The following is a 14,093-nucleotide window of genomic DNA, read 5'->3' on the forward strand; positions in this document are numbered from 1 at the left end:
CACCCTGCCGAGGTCCCGCCAGCCCCAATTCCAGTTGGCGTTTGCTTTTTGACCACAACGGCACGTTGTCGGTGTTTCACGTTGGATGCACGATTCAGTACAATCTGCCCCGATTGTCGCTTCTGGAGAGCCAGCTCTCCTCTACTCGCACAGCTAGCGCTGAGTCTCATCTCATTTACCCCTGATTGGGGCTTTAATTTCTACTGATAATTTTGATTCTAGACCAACCTTACGTCTCCCGCTGATGTCATCCCGCTGTATTTCACAGCGCACTTTCTGTTCCATCATCCAAGTCCTTGCTGGTAGCCAATACCTTCTCTAGCCCAGGTGACGATGTTTCCAGATTCCGTGTCTGAAGCAGCCTCCCCTCCTTCCAGGGCCTTCATCTAAACTTTGCTGATCACTAAGGCGTCGTGCAAGGCAGTATTCAAAAGCTGCATCACAAAACGCATCAGCTTTCACCCCTCTCTGGTGCACAAGAGCTCTCGGCTATCATAAAGACAGTAAGCTGCTTGGTCTGCTGACTGTTCTTTGTTTTCTAGGAGTTCATAAATAAACTAGTCATTTGTTCATCGTACTTCCAGCACATAAATTAGAATCGGGGATGTCCATAAGCAATTTTTCCTTTCTTTTTAGATGTGGGCTTCAAATAAAGATTCATCCCCTTACTAGCCTAGCCAGCCTTCCTCCTTTTAAGACAGACATTTTTGGCCACCCCTAGCTGGAAAGCTTTCACAACAGCAATCACAGAGCGCTGGCAAAGACGTAACAGGGGTCAAAATCCCCTTCTAGCACACGTTCTTTAGCAGGGTCACTTTCAACGGGCTTAAAACCACCTCATTCACAAGAGGTGACTGGAGGTTGCAGCGTGATCCCTAACTAAGATTTCTTCCCTGTACCTAAACTGTTTCCTCAGCTTCAACTCCCTCAGCGATGTCTTTGGAAGAGCAACCATCACAACATCGGGTGTTGTGCCCCTTTTTGGGAAAGGCTATAAGATATGACACATCCCATATGAGAAACAAACAACAACATTAAGTGAATGTAGTCATTTCTTGTCCAGATGTGGCCACAGATGCGTCCACAGAGCCGACTACATCGCCAGTACTGCGAGCGCTGCTGCGCCAGAGCAGGAAGGAGGCCAGTTTTTAGTGGAACTCTCCGTCAAAAAAAATAAGCCTTCCTTTCCTCTCGTTTTGGTCGTCTTCCAACAGAAATACAACTCCTACAACTAGCAGGAAACACTGGAACGATATACAAGCTTCTAGCTGAGGCATCTAGTTAAAGCCCTATGATCCAAAGAGTCCATAATATCTAGCCAGAGATTTAACAGCAGCTTCTAGAGATTTGGCAAAACCTCACACACTGTAGAGGCATTCGGATTCTTTCTAGCAAGATTCACTGCTTTCTCATCATCTTTTGCACTATTCAGGTATTTTTAGAAAGCAAGGCAGACAGTGGAGAACAACAACAAGCTTATTAGCATGTTTAGTAGCAGGCTGGCTTGTATTAGTCAGCATAGGGCTGAAGGCAAAGAAAATCCTGATTAAAAGGAAGCCCAGGATTTTGGCATCTACCAAGCAGTCAAATCAAGAGCTATTTCCAATAGTTGTGGCATTGTCTTGCTCCATGAATCTATTTCTGCCCCTTATTGGTGCTTTCTGCCAGTTTGGTAGAGAGTACTTATTTTCTCCTGCCTTCCTCAACTCCGGCATAATCACTGACGTTCCAGTAGCATTAAAATATTGTTTGCAAATTGCTCGATGCTAGACTTGTACATTATCACCTGCTGTCAAACGCCGATGGGGTTGCGCAGCTTCAAGCAGGCCTCAGCGGAGCAATTTGTTATGTCGGCACCTTGTTAAGCAGCACTATCTCTAAGAACAAGTGCAACAGGAACACTTCTTGAGAGAGAACTGCAGCAGAACAAGTGGCTTTCAGACTTTCTTTAGGATTTGCAGAGCCCTGTGCGTTTTCTAGCAGAAACACTGACTTCTTTGTAGCAAGCACAAGCCTAACAACATGTTTCCTTTCCTGAGCAACCCTGTAGAAGCACTCCATAGGCCCTAAGCTGAAGGACACTAAAAGAAAGGGCCACCTAAACCAAGAGCGAAGCATGAGAGACCTCCTAAGAACAAAACTGTAGCGGCTCACACCAAAGCTTCATTTAGCCCAATCTGCCTAGAGTACTGTTCCAGCCTCCAAACACTTTTAACTTAGGGATTTTCTCAGCCTGATGTGGTCTATTTAGTAACCCTCAATGGAGTTATCTGCTAAGTATTTCTCCCCCCTTGACCTGTTTTGCATGCACAACATCCTTTACCTAGCAGTTGCGCCATCCCTTAGCCAAGGCATGGAAAACCACCTCTGTTTGTTCACCGGGAACGTGGCTCCAGGTAGTTAAGATTTGATTAACCAGGTTCCTACACAGGGGAAGAGACACAAAACAGTTAGCACCTATCCTTTATGCAGGCTGAAGTATCAGAGCCTACCTAGTTCCTTGCAGGGGCCGTATTCCAGGTCTTTGATCATGCTCCTTGACCTCTTTCAACCTTTTCCAGTTCTTCAGTATCCTTTTAGAGACAATGGGCCGTGACCTGCAAGCAGCGTTGAAGACACAGGTGAGTGATTTTCATATACTGAGCTAGCTCACAGCACTGCTCAGCTTTTTTAAGTGTATTAACAACTTAGGATTACACTTTGTAAAGGGATAAAGCCTCATCTAGTTTCCCACACATCCAAACAGTGTTGTGTCAATGAAATGACACAAAATGAAGTCATCACCTGCAGTCAAGAGAAAGTATCCTGTATCATCCATTATTCTGTGCACTGTGGCAAATCAGTGCCAGAGTTTGAGGATCTTCCTTGACCAGCAGCAGCAGGGAGGGGAAAAGAGAGAATACACACACGTGCTACCCCAATAAGCTAAAATAAGCAAATCCTACTAAAATGTCATTCAGAGGTGCCTCCTCTACACCTGTGCAAGTTGTAATCAGCAGCATCAAATTAAGCAGTTTCTGTCTTTCAAGGTCCCCACCCTGAGTACGAGAAACTGTAGGAGTCCCTCATAAACATAATATACGCTGCAAGCCTAACTTTAGAGCAAGGTCAGATTTGGTTAGTTTGCATCTAAAATTTAATGATAGAGGGAAAGAGTACTCATTAACTTTCTCTTTAAAGAAGTGGTTTGTCTTTCCTTGGGCTCTTCCTAAAAAAGAAATATTTTTGTACCAAGAGGTTTCTTGTGGCTTGACCATAAGTTTTCAATGGGAGGTTGCTAGTTTTATGTATTTGCAGCAATTAACAGTTGTTTTGCAAGGGCCAGCTGTTAGCAATTCTAATGCTTGTTTCTGCTTATTGGGGGCAGCTGGAAAGACACAAACCAGAACAGCAAGAAAAAGCAAGATTACTAGTATAACCATTATTAGCCTAGAATTACATTTTCCAGCCACATCTTTGGCTTGGAAAAAATCTTTTACCAACTGCTAATACCAATATGTGTATTTTACAAACCCAGATATAAAAAAAAAAAACCAACTTAGTGACACAGGACCAAAGATTTGCCTATTTTGCAATCTTGTCCATGTAAGAGATCGCAAGTATTTGTTCCCGCTGCTTGTGGCCTCCTTGCCTGCTCCTTTTGTTTGCTCTTCTTGCATCAAGAGAGTCTCAGGGATTCACTTCCTCTGGTGGCCTGCCAAAGCTCAAATTAGTAAGCGAGAGGAAGCTGTCAGAGACGCGTTTGTATGGCCAGGCCTTCACTTCACTCACAGGATTGCATCTCGCATGGAGTACAGTATCTGCAGAGGACAAATAACAGTTTATAGATGCAATTCACACGACTCAGAGCCCAGCTCAAAAATACTTACAAAGGAGCAACCTAGTGCTGAAGTGACAACTGATATTTGTGCTCCTTAAATTAAATAATTACATGAATAAATGACAAGAAAGCCTCTGCTATTTTCAAAATTATCTCCCCTGCTTATGTGCTACAGAAATATTTAATTGGGCAATGTGCAATCACAAGGAGATGTATGGAGCCTTGGAAAAGGCACAAGGAATCTCTCATAGGCTGCATGGCTTCCCATCGGTCAGATCAGTCACAGAAGTGACTCTAATCTTGTTTTCTCTGCATATCTTTGCACAGCACCAAGGCCAGGTATATGCACTTGGGCTAATCCATGACTTTTTTCAGCTGCATATAGCAAGGAGAGGCTACAGCAGTGCACTGCCTTCAAAGGAGTCTTTACACTGCAGCATAGTGCTCTGGCTTTTAATCCTTCATGTGGATAGGGGTGCACTTACCAAACAACTGATGGCTTTGGGCTGAATAAGGTTGAGAGGGTGTCTGAAGATTTGGGGTCTAACGTATCTCCCCCAACTGCTTCCCTCTAAAACCAGCTCTTCTTGCAAGATCCATTTCTGGGGGCAGTTAGGGTCAGAAAATCTGTCTGTTTGTTTTAACAGCAGGGCGGATACTTCCCTTAGAGATTATATTTCAATCCTTTATTTTATTAAGGGAAGATGTGTTTTGTCCATTAATCCAATTAGCCTAGTGGATTAATAAGATTGGGCTTGCTCTGTTTCAGGAAGCACAGAAATAGCAGTCAAGCATAATTAAACCTAAACTTCTAAGTAACGCTGGTAACAAGAGTGCTATTTCCCTACATATTCTATTTATTATTTTTACAAGCTATGTTCTCAAATTACATGACGTGAATTCTCGATTAGAATGTCTCAATTCATAACCAAAAAGCAAAAGGCTGCCCTGAAAACATTTACTTTCATATGTTTATAAAATTCTCTTTGTGCTAAATATAGGCAGGTAGGTTCCAGCCCAGAATAATGTTTTCAGTACTTGAGAGGAATCTGTTTGTTCAGTTATAAAGGCATGAAAAATATTTGTCATTATTCTGACATCTGCCTTGGCAAAGTGCGCTTTCTCATCAGAGCTATTCACTTGCAAATTCAGCTGTGGGTTTGGGTGCATGAACACTAAACAGCTCCGTCCTTTAGATATATACAGCTCTTGGCATATTTTCCTGTTTGAGGACATATGGTCCTTAACTTTAAACAATGCTCTTATGTTACTGATACAAAAAACAGAGAAGCTTGGGAAAAAAAAAAAGGAAAAAAAGAGAAAGAAACTAAGAGGAACAAACTCCTCTGCTAAGAACAGCTCAAATTACTGCAGCAGCATTGTTCTCGTAACTTCTGCTTTGGCAAAATACAGCATGTGGGTTTCTGATAGAATGAAGCAGGTGTGGGGGGAAAAAAAAAAAAAAGAAAGAGAATTTACTCTCAGGCAGCCTCACTAGCTCCAGGAGTTAATCAAAACCCGGAGCAGACAGTCAGCCATCTAGGTTTGCCAAGGGCTTGCGAGCAGCCTGTGCAGAACTACATTTCCCAGTGCTCCCAGTGGGGGAAGAGCGACTCGGACCCAGTAAGAGAGCTGCTGGGCTGTTTGCTGTAGGAGCGGTGCTTCTAACCGAGGTCAAGGTGGGACTCCCAGCTTATCCCTGCTGCTGGAGACAGCGCAGAGCGCAGTAAGTGGGGAAGACGTGTGGGGAACAACAGACCTAGACCCACCTCCTGCGGGCGTACAGTGTAGGCGAGGCTTGCATGCATGATGGGAGTTTGGGCTGGCCTCCTGAGATCAAGTTTTTACTGTCTCTGAGTTTTCAGTGAGCCGAACCAAAATCTGGCATTGTGGTTCCTAGAAAGGAAGGGGTTAAACGCCTGCACACACGGCATTTCATCGTTCCAGGTACAAACTATTCCTCTTGTCCCCACCCCGGTCACATACTGCTGCTCATTTCAGAGCAAAGTGCAGAGCTGTTTGTAAACTCCTCGATTCAGCGCTGGAGATTTTTCACACACCAGGCTATACAAGCCGTGGGGGTGGAGAAGTGACGGACACGTAATCGTCGCACCACAAAATTGTTTCAGACACAGTCTCTGCGACAGTCGCCGTCCTCACATGTGTCTGCCCCAGCCTGCCGGCAGCGTGCCGAGTTCCCACTGCTGCGGTTGAAGCGCCGAGCAGGGAACGCCGATGCTTTCCGCAGCCGGCTCGGCTCCCGTCTCCCTGGGGATCATCTCAGTGAAGACCACCCTCAGCAGAGACAGTGGGAAAGAGGGATTTGGGGCAGAAACGTCAGAAGCCGCATAGCAAAGCCTCCACGCTGCTGGCTACAAAAACCGCCTCCACGTACAGATAGGAGCCTCTGCTCAGGCACCTCTCTGTCTCGGGAGCCATCACTGACCTTTACCGAAAGGAAGGACTCTCAGACTCTTCTCTGGCACTGCTTATGTGTCTGTAAATCGAAGCAAATGTAACTTCCTCCTTAAAGGGCTTCGAGTTCTATGGTTGAAAAGTGAAATACACAAAATAATCCTTAAGGATTAGGAATCATAGGTCAGTTTTGTTTGAGATGAACGCTACAGATAGTAGCGTTTCTGGCAATTTTCTGACATCCTGAAGCTGAGTTCAAACTGCAGCCTGTGACTGCCTGAGCTGAAAATGTGGTAGGATCCTTTGGCACAAAAAACCCCCCCATTCATAGCTGGAGATGATCCAATTCAGCTGCAACTGCTGTCTCTCATCTAACTCAGGGAATTCTCTTCCGCAGCTGATATTTTGTCTTTCACCCTCTTCTGGCATCAGTGCCTTTCCCACAGATCTACTGTGTGCTGCAATAGGATGCTCGGTTGGATCGAGGCCATTACAACCCTGTAGGAAACAAACAAGAGAGCAGCCACCTTCGCTGCTCTTTTCCCCAGGGATACAGTAGTTTAGGACAGGAACATTTAATCTGGTCTTACAGCAATTTCTGTGAGACCTCTGCACACTCGCGGATAGAAACAAACCGAGGTATCTTTAAATAGTCTTAAAAATTGCCTGAAACTGGGTTTGATGTGTGACAAGAGACTAAGACCAAAGTGATAATTTTAGAAAGCAGACTGGCAGCATTCTGCAGACTGCAAGGGGAAGATTTTTGGTAGCAGTGGGTTATTGCACCTTTTAAATCAAACTTAACTTTGTAGGGCTGCTGCATTATATTCTATGCTTCTCTTTTTAGGCAGACAGCTACACATAGGTGTTGGTTATGGCTGCGATTTATCAAGCAGTGTATAGAAGAGCTTCCTCTCTTGTCTGCAGGTTACACTCTACCTATGTTAGAAAAATGAGGTAAGTTCTCTCTCATCTGCTTCTTGTGTACAGTGAGAAGACCAGAGTTTGGCACCCTTGTGCCCACTGTCACAAGCAGCCCTACCAAAATCTAACCAGGTGGTTAATCTTTTAACAGTTCAGCAATAATATAGTAATGCTATGTGAGCTCTGTAAGTGCTAATGGTCACAATCTCTGCACTCCCTTCACCACTGATGAGAACTGGTTCTCTCAGGCTGAAGCTCTGTTAATGAATGCCTACACTTGCTGTCCTAGCTAAAGATCTCAAAATACAAGGCAGACTTGAAGTGATGCTGCTTACTTTGTTTTAAATACTACTTCAAACAGTCTGAAAGAAGAACATCCTTCTCCCAATGATTGCTTTTCCTAACTCAGGCCCTAAGACTTCAGCTTGGTCTTCACCCCTCACGTCAGCGTGACAGGTAGAACATACCCCGCGGTAATGCATGCAGCCTGATAGGAAGCATATTCAACATCTGAAGCGCCCAGTAACCTTGCCAAACAGGACTCGGAGCAGTCCGGATTGCGGGGATAAAAGGGAAGATTGAGGTTTCCTGCACACAAATGGTCATGTCTATAAAGCAGACCTCTTTTGGATTAAGACTGGGTTACTGATCTCGGATGTCCAAGAGTCGAGGCTACTTGTGTGGTAGTAAGAATTGCAATACTGTGTGCCACACGGCACCTTTGCTAGAGGCTGCAGCCCACCAAAGAGTAGACTCAGCTGTTGAAAACTCGGGAAGCATGTGGAATACATAAAATCTGTACTGTCCATTCAGCCCCCCTGCTCTGTGCAAAATAAATGCATCCAAATAAGTGTAACACAGGTAATCTCAACATGATTGTGAATTCATCTTCCTAATTCTTTTCTCACTGCAGATACTTAAATGAGCTAAAGGAAGATGATAGCCTTTGTAGACAAGCCCAGACCTCAGGAACTTTCTACCTCTTTCACAATCTCTCCCCCTTCCTGCAGAAAGTTGGGAAGAACTATTTGGTACCACAGCTCAGTGCAGCAGGTAAGCAGGTGTCCAGAAAGAAACATCTCTTGGATCACACAGCTGAAACAATACAGAGTCATTTGCAATAAGCAACCCCTTAGATGGGGGTTGAAAAATCTATCAAGTTGTGCAGGAACATCCTGCTATATGCAGCACGCCATTTGTTAACAACCAAAGACTATTCAGAGTTAAAATCTTGGCGTGCGGACACAAGCTCATGTTCTTCACACACATATGGTATCAACATATACCTGGATCTGTTTTGAGATGATCAGTTTTAAACATTTGGGACCATGCCTTTTGAAGAGAAAGGGCTGGCAGGAAAACAAGCAAGCTCTAACCAACAAAGGGAAAAGTTTTCTTTGAGAGAAAGGTATTGGCTGGTGTAGGACAGAAACAGAATGGACAGCTGCTCCCCAACCATTACAACATTTGCATCTTTAGCTTGACATGGTCAAAACTTCCAACAGCTAGGAGGAAAGCCAGACTTTTGGTCTCCATCTGGGTGGGACCACTTGTCTGGTCCCCCCCTCACATGAGCACCCTGACCCAAGATTGCATGTGCCTTGAAGATCCAGAGAAAACATGGTTGTATGAATTTGCTTTCATCACAGCTTTTTTTTTTCCCCTTTCCCCTGCTGTTTAGACATGAAAAGGATCCTGGAGAAATTCAAAGAGACCCAACAGTGGATAGAGAAGTCGGTGCTGATCGGTTGTTCAGACGAGCACGTGCCACACTTTGCCCTGGATTTAGGTTGGAATGATTCCTCTTCCATCTCTGTCAGCATCACATTTGATGCACCGAGACACACCCTAGTCCTTGCTGGGTGAACATTTATTGCCAAAGAGGACTCGGTTGAGTCTCTGTAAGAGCTGTTGTAAGCATGGCAGGTCAGAGCCACAGAACCACGCTGCTGTTCCTGTGTGTGTGTTAGTAAAGGTGGGCTGTTGACAGGTCACTTAACATTTGGGAATACTACCACTAATGTGATGTCACTTCCAGAAATTGTATACCGGAACAATGAAGGGCGTAAAGTTTGGCATAATAACCACAATTTATGAGATCAAAGATTTTTTTTGTTGTTGTTGTTGTTTTAAACAGGAGCCTTGGAGAAATCAGACATTGAGTCTGAACTCAAGGGATCGTTTACTGACTTACGAAAGGCTCTCTTTGTAGTGGATGGGAAGGATTCTCCTTTGCTGGCTTCGGTATTGTACAGGATTTTTTACTTTAAGAATTTGCAATTTCTAACATCAACTTTTCTCCTTGTCTCCCATGTTGTTTTATGATTTAATATGTATTGTGGAAGTACCTACTGTACACTTTCAGCAATCTAGGTACAAACACACTATAAATTACAGCAGTTTTCCCAATTTTGTGATCCCAAAACCAAGCTGTGATGGAAAGAGAAAGAGACAAGTGGCTTAAAAATGACCACAGTAATTAGCCATTTAGCATCAACCTGCTGTACGTCCAGTGTGAAACATACTGATTTTATCAGTAGCCACAGCAATCCCAGTTTGTCCTCAGCTTAACAACAATCAGGCACTAGTTTTCGGTAATCTAGGCAAACTGAATTTCACAAATGAACTCATAGATCTTCTCTCAGAGCTGCTCTTTTAAAACTACTCGCTTATAAGCTGTTAGTCTGCAGATGCCCTCTGTCTGGAAGCCCTGAGAAAAGACCTGTGTGTGAAAATCAGCTGTCCTGACCCATAAGTAGAAATAGCTCATGTTTCTTTTCCTGCTCCATAATGTTTGTGGTGCTTGGGCTATTCTTCAAAAAAATATTCAGGGTTGGAGACTCCTCAGAATAGTTCATCTCCCATTACTACTCCCATTATATCTCAATAAAGAATAACTCTTCCCCACCTCCCCCAAACATGCTCAAATTTAGATGCTAAAGCAAGAAGCATGAAACATCGATTGCAGAATCTACCATTTTTCAAAGCACTGCCTGTACTGAATTTACCTTTCTGAGGCTTCCAAACAGAATCAGAGTTTATCCATGCTGGGAAGAAGACAGCAAAGTATCATTCAGGGAGATTGAATCATCTCTTTGCCCCAGGTATAAGTAAGATTTGCGTTTCTCTCTGGGTGTTCGCAGGCGCAGTCCCTTCTCCGGTGGCACGATTCCCACCAGTACTGTAGCAAAACCGGGCAGCCCACTCAGAAAAACATAGCTGGCAGCAAGCGTGTCTGCCATGCCAGCGGAATAACTTACTATCCACAGGTGAGCACCTGAACAGGTAAGCAACACAGGGTCTGGGTCGCATGGAGGGGAACCTGGAAAAGGCAGCAGGAATGCTTTGCTTGTAGCTGGGTGTTTTTTCTTTAGTGTTCATCCGGTGACCCTCCCCTGGCTAGGAAAAGCAACAATTTGCACACTTACTTGTTTGGTCTGAACTTCTTGCTTTGCTTTTTGATGCATTTGCTAGATGTCTCCAGTGGTTATTACCCTGGTGTCTGATGGGAGCCGGTGCCTCCTCGCACGACAGCCCTTGTTTCCCCAGGGGATGTACACTGCTCTGTCAGGCTTCTGCGACATGGGTAAGGCGGTCTCTGATCCGGCGTGGTGGCCTCGGACATACAGGGTCTGGGGGCACAATGCGGGGACATCAACCAAATGCCTGTTCACAGAGGAGGATGGACACGTAGCGGATATCAGGGAAAAACATATTGGATCTAAATAGATAGGTGTTGCCATTCAAACAGAACTCAAAATAGCTGTGTGTATCTGAAGAGAATGGGAATTGTTGGTGTATATCAGTTGCTCTAGTCCCTGATGGTAAATAGAAGTGTAAGACTCCCCAAGTTAGAACCCCGGATACTTTTTTAGTCCATTTTGTGTCTAGTGCAGTCTGGCTCAGAAGAAAAACTACAGACCTCTTGTTACAGGAGGGAAAATGGCTTAAAAAGGGAAATGATGAAGAGAGGCAGCATTGTTCTCTCCACCGGTTGTATATACGCAGAGCCAAACATGTCTCTGATACCTCTGTTAAAGGGAGGTAAGCATTGTTGATGAATTTAATTGTGCATCCCACTGACAAGCGCTTCCAGGTCAGTACAGTCGGAGCTCCTGCGTGCATGTGAGTGGCCAGGGCTGGAACAGCTCAGAAATGAGTGTGCCTACATTTTCTTTGCCACGGTTTGCTGCCCCGAGGCCAGGCTGTCCTTACCTAACTTTTGTTGCTCCTAGGTGAAAATGTGGAGGAGACAGTCCGGCGAGAGGTGGCAGAAGAGGTGGGCCTGGAGGTGGAGTCGCTCTGGTACTCGGCTTCTCAGCACTGGCCCTTTCCCAGCAGCTGCTTAATGATAGCTTGTCACGCATTGGTGAGAGCACAGCAGGCTGAGGTGAGCAGACTCAGGTTCCCCTGAAGCACTTAACTGCCTGTCTTAATTAGCAAAATCTCTTTCAGTCCACAGACTTTAGTTTAGAGAACATCAGATCCTCACTAAATGCAGTTTTCCATCAGGTTTCCCTACAAGCGAAGAACAAACTTCAAAATAATCGTATCTTCTGTTGCAATGTGCCAGATTTTGCACAGGTTACTGTATATATACAAGCCCAGAGCACATCATCTCTATATTTTTTCCTCTGAACTTTGCAGAGGAGGTACTCTCTAGTATTAGTATCATATTTGCCATAGAACACACGGATTCTGCCATGTTAATTAGTGTGCTCAGCCACAGGTACTTTGCAGGCCAACGCCATGATGGAATAGGGCTACTGATTTGTGCTTCCCTAAGGAAACCAAGACAACAAAGCACTGGTGGATAGTTATGTCCTTTCCTGTACTGGCATCAGCACTTAATTCAGGCATGCATAAAGCACTCTAGGCATTCTAGCATAGGATCTTTGTGGGTGCAAGAACAAGCAAGGTACTGCTGCCCACATTTAAATCTCTGATTTCTTTCCAGATCAGTATGAACAGCCTGGAACTAGAGGAAGCCCGTTGGTTTGGCCTGGAGGAAATCGTGGAGGGTCTCAAGAGAGAGCCAAGATCTTCAAAGCAAGACGATGGTAGTTTTTTACCCTGGTTCCCTCCCAAACAAGCCATTGCTCACCAGCTGATTTGTGAGTGGGTTAAGCAGCAGACTTCCCAGCTGGCTTAGGCATGACTTCATTAAGTCTGCAATTCTACCGGAACTATGAAAGCTCAATACAAAAGCTTCCAAAGTTACTGAAGGCAAAGTCTGTGTTACAGTGAGGATAGCACCAGACTGATGGCAGTCTTACACTCAGGTACATAGACCTACAAAGCCATTTCTAAGCTGATCATCCTCAGACAATTCCATGTACAGCGCATCACCTTTGAGATCCCGTGACTTGCAGTAAACATACAATAAAATTCTTAGTTCAAAAGCATCAAACTTACTGTGACCAACTGCTGCTGTTGCCCAGCAAGCAACAGAACAGCGAGGCCCTGGCACCTATGTCCCATTTTTCTCCATTTTATCCATCTTGGACGAATATCAAATACACACTTTTTAAAAAAAAAAAAAAAAAAAAAAGGACAATGGCACCTTTCAGTGTTCACATTTATATGGGTCTGGAAGAACTATCAAGAAAACAGAAGAAGTGCCACTGCTTGTATGCTCTCCCCTTCTTCTGTTTCTCCTCCCATTCAAGCTTCCAGTTTCATATAAAACATCCTATTTATTTTTTGGCAAATGTTAAATGGGCTCCTACTTCATTGATATATCTGAGCGACTAAAATATCTCTAGAGGCACCATTTTCCCCACCAGTAAGACAGTGTTACTTCCATCCCAAGGAAGAGAGAACAGAGCTATCTGGTGGTAGAGAGTGGAAAAGCAAAACCTATATATAAGCATATTAGAACCCAGATAATGCAAAGGTGAGAGGAACTGCTGCAGGAAAGGACTGCACTTCTGACAGAAAAATCCTGAAAGGCACAATGCCTCTTACCCTGTGCCAAATCTGTGGCTTGCCTGGAGAGCTGGTCTCCTTTTACTGATGAAGTGGTATCATTTCTCCGGAGGGAGAGCAACCAAGAGATCGTCTGGGCAAGGAAAGCTTAGTAAAAGAGACAGATGGAAGGATGTTTGATCTGCTGCTGATTCAGGCTGATGGTCCTTTCTGCCTACTTGGTCAGAGTTCAAATGCCAAGATTGCAAAGCCATCTGTACAGATACTTGAAGGGGGAGCAGGAATGTATCGCTGACTGCCAGGACTCAGTGTAGGTGAAAGACCTTGTGAGCCATGGTAAAAATCTGGAGTCACGACACCTGAGCAATAAGTAAAAAAAGAAGGCTTTCCTCACATTGTTGAGACATGCCTTGTTTCCTCAGGTTAATTTTACTTTAGGAGGTTGGGAGGGGATTCTTTCAGGCCACAGTGGCATGTGCAAACACCTTTCCCACCCTCACTAACTCTCAGTCAATAAACCCCATGTGTCAGAGCATGTCTTTCACGTTTGTGAACTCAATCTGTCAGTTATCCTGGTAAGAATGTACTCTGGTACAGCCAAGGGCATTGCTTCCTCCCCTCCAGCCCAGACAGATGCACCACAGGAGCCCACACACCTCTGAACTTAACTGCAACACTCCTGCATCCAGTTCCCTTTGAAACATGTCTCGCTGCCTCTCTTCATAGTAGTTCCTCCTGCCTTCTCTCCCAGCACACCATCTTAATTCCCCAGCATTTCTCTCTTCCTCTCTCATCTCTGGAATCTGCCGTTTTCATTTTCAGCCTCACTCCTTTCTTCCCCTTCTCTGCAGTAGAAGACAGTGAAGAGTCAGATACCCACCAGCAGGATATTCCTGCTTCTACTCCTCCTTCCTACTTCTCCTTAATGTCTTCCCAGCTCGCCATTATGAAGTCCATTAACGTGCCCCAAGCTTGATTCCAGTGTACAACATCCAGCTCGATGCAC

General features: G+C 44.7%; 1 protein-coding gene and 1 long non-coding RNA gene across 3 annotated transcripts; one reads left to right on the top strand and one right to left on the bottom strand.

The window, feature by feature from the left end:
• Positions 1-245: 245 nt before the first annotated feature.
• On the bottom strand, positions 246-11,475 carry LOC129209027 (uncharacterized). The gene is made up of 7 exons (XR_008577955.1): positions 11,375-11,475; positions 10,588-10,791; positions 10,168-10,481; positions 6,267-6,364; positions 5,590-5,716; positions 2,324-3,800; positions 246-434 (listed from the first exon to the last, which is right to left on the bottom strand). It is a non-coding gene; the product is annotated as an uncharacterized LOC129209027 (long non-coding RNA).
• On the top strand, positions 5,430-13,612 carry NUDT13 (nudix hydrolase 13). Of its 2 annotated transcripts, none has more exons than XM_054832735.1 (9): positions 5,430-5,546; positions 7,083-7,192; positions 8,073-8,212; positions 8,841-8,948; positions 9,297-9,403; positions 10,303-10,428; positions 10,634-10,745; positions 11,395-11,549; positions 12,117-13,612. In XM_054832735.1, the coding sequence occupies exons 2-9, from the start codon at positions 7,110-7,112 to the stop codon at positions 12,309-12,311; spliced, it is 1,026 nt and encodes a 341-aa protein (XP_054688710.1). In that variant the 5' UTR covers positions 5,430-5,546; positions 7,083-7,109; the 3' UTR covers positions 12,312-13,612. The 2 variants fall into 2 exon arrangements, with proteins under 2 accessions (XP_054688710.1, XP_054688712.1); XM_054832737.1 differs by lacking the exon at positions 5,430-5,546 and adding an exon at positions 5,645-5,767.
• The last annotated feature ends 481 nt before the right edge of the window (positions 13,613-14,093 follow it).

The sequence above is a fragment of the Grus americana genome, chromosome 7, assembly GCF_028858705.1.
Source record: "Grus americana isolate bGruAme1 chromosome 7, bGruAme1.mat, whole genome shotgun sequence".
Lineage (NCBI taxonomy): Eukaryota > Metazoa > Chordata > Aves > Gruiformes > Gruidae > Grus > Grus americana.

Excerpts from the sequence above, each read along its gene's own strand:
- NUDT13 (XM_054832735.1), top strand. The coding sequence starts at position 7,110 with ATGGCTGCGATTTATCAAGCAGTGTATAGAAGAGCTTCCTCTCTTGTC. Across the intron at positions 9,404-10,302 it reads ATTCTCCTTTGCTGGCTTCG|GCGCAGTCCCTTCTCCGGTG; the intron begins GTATTGTACAGG and ends GGGTGTTCGCAG. Across the intron at positions 11,550-12,116 it reads TGAGAGCACAGCAGGCTGAG|ATCAGTATGAACAGCCTGGA; the intron begins GTGAGCAGACTC and ends ATTTCTTTCCAG.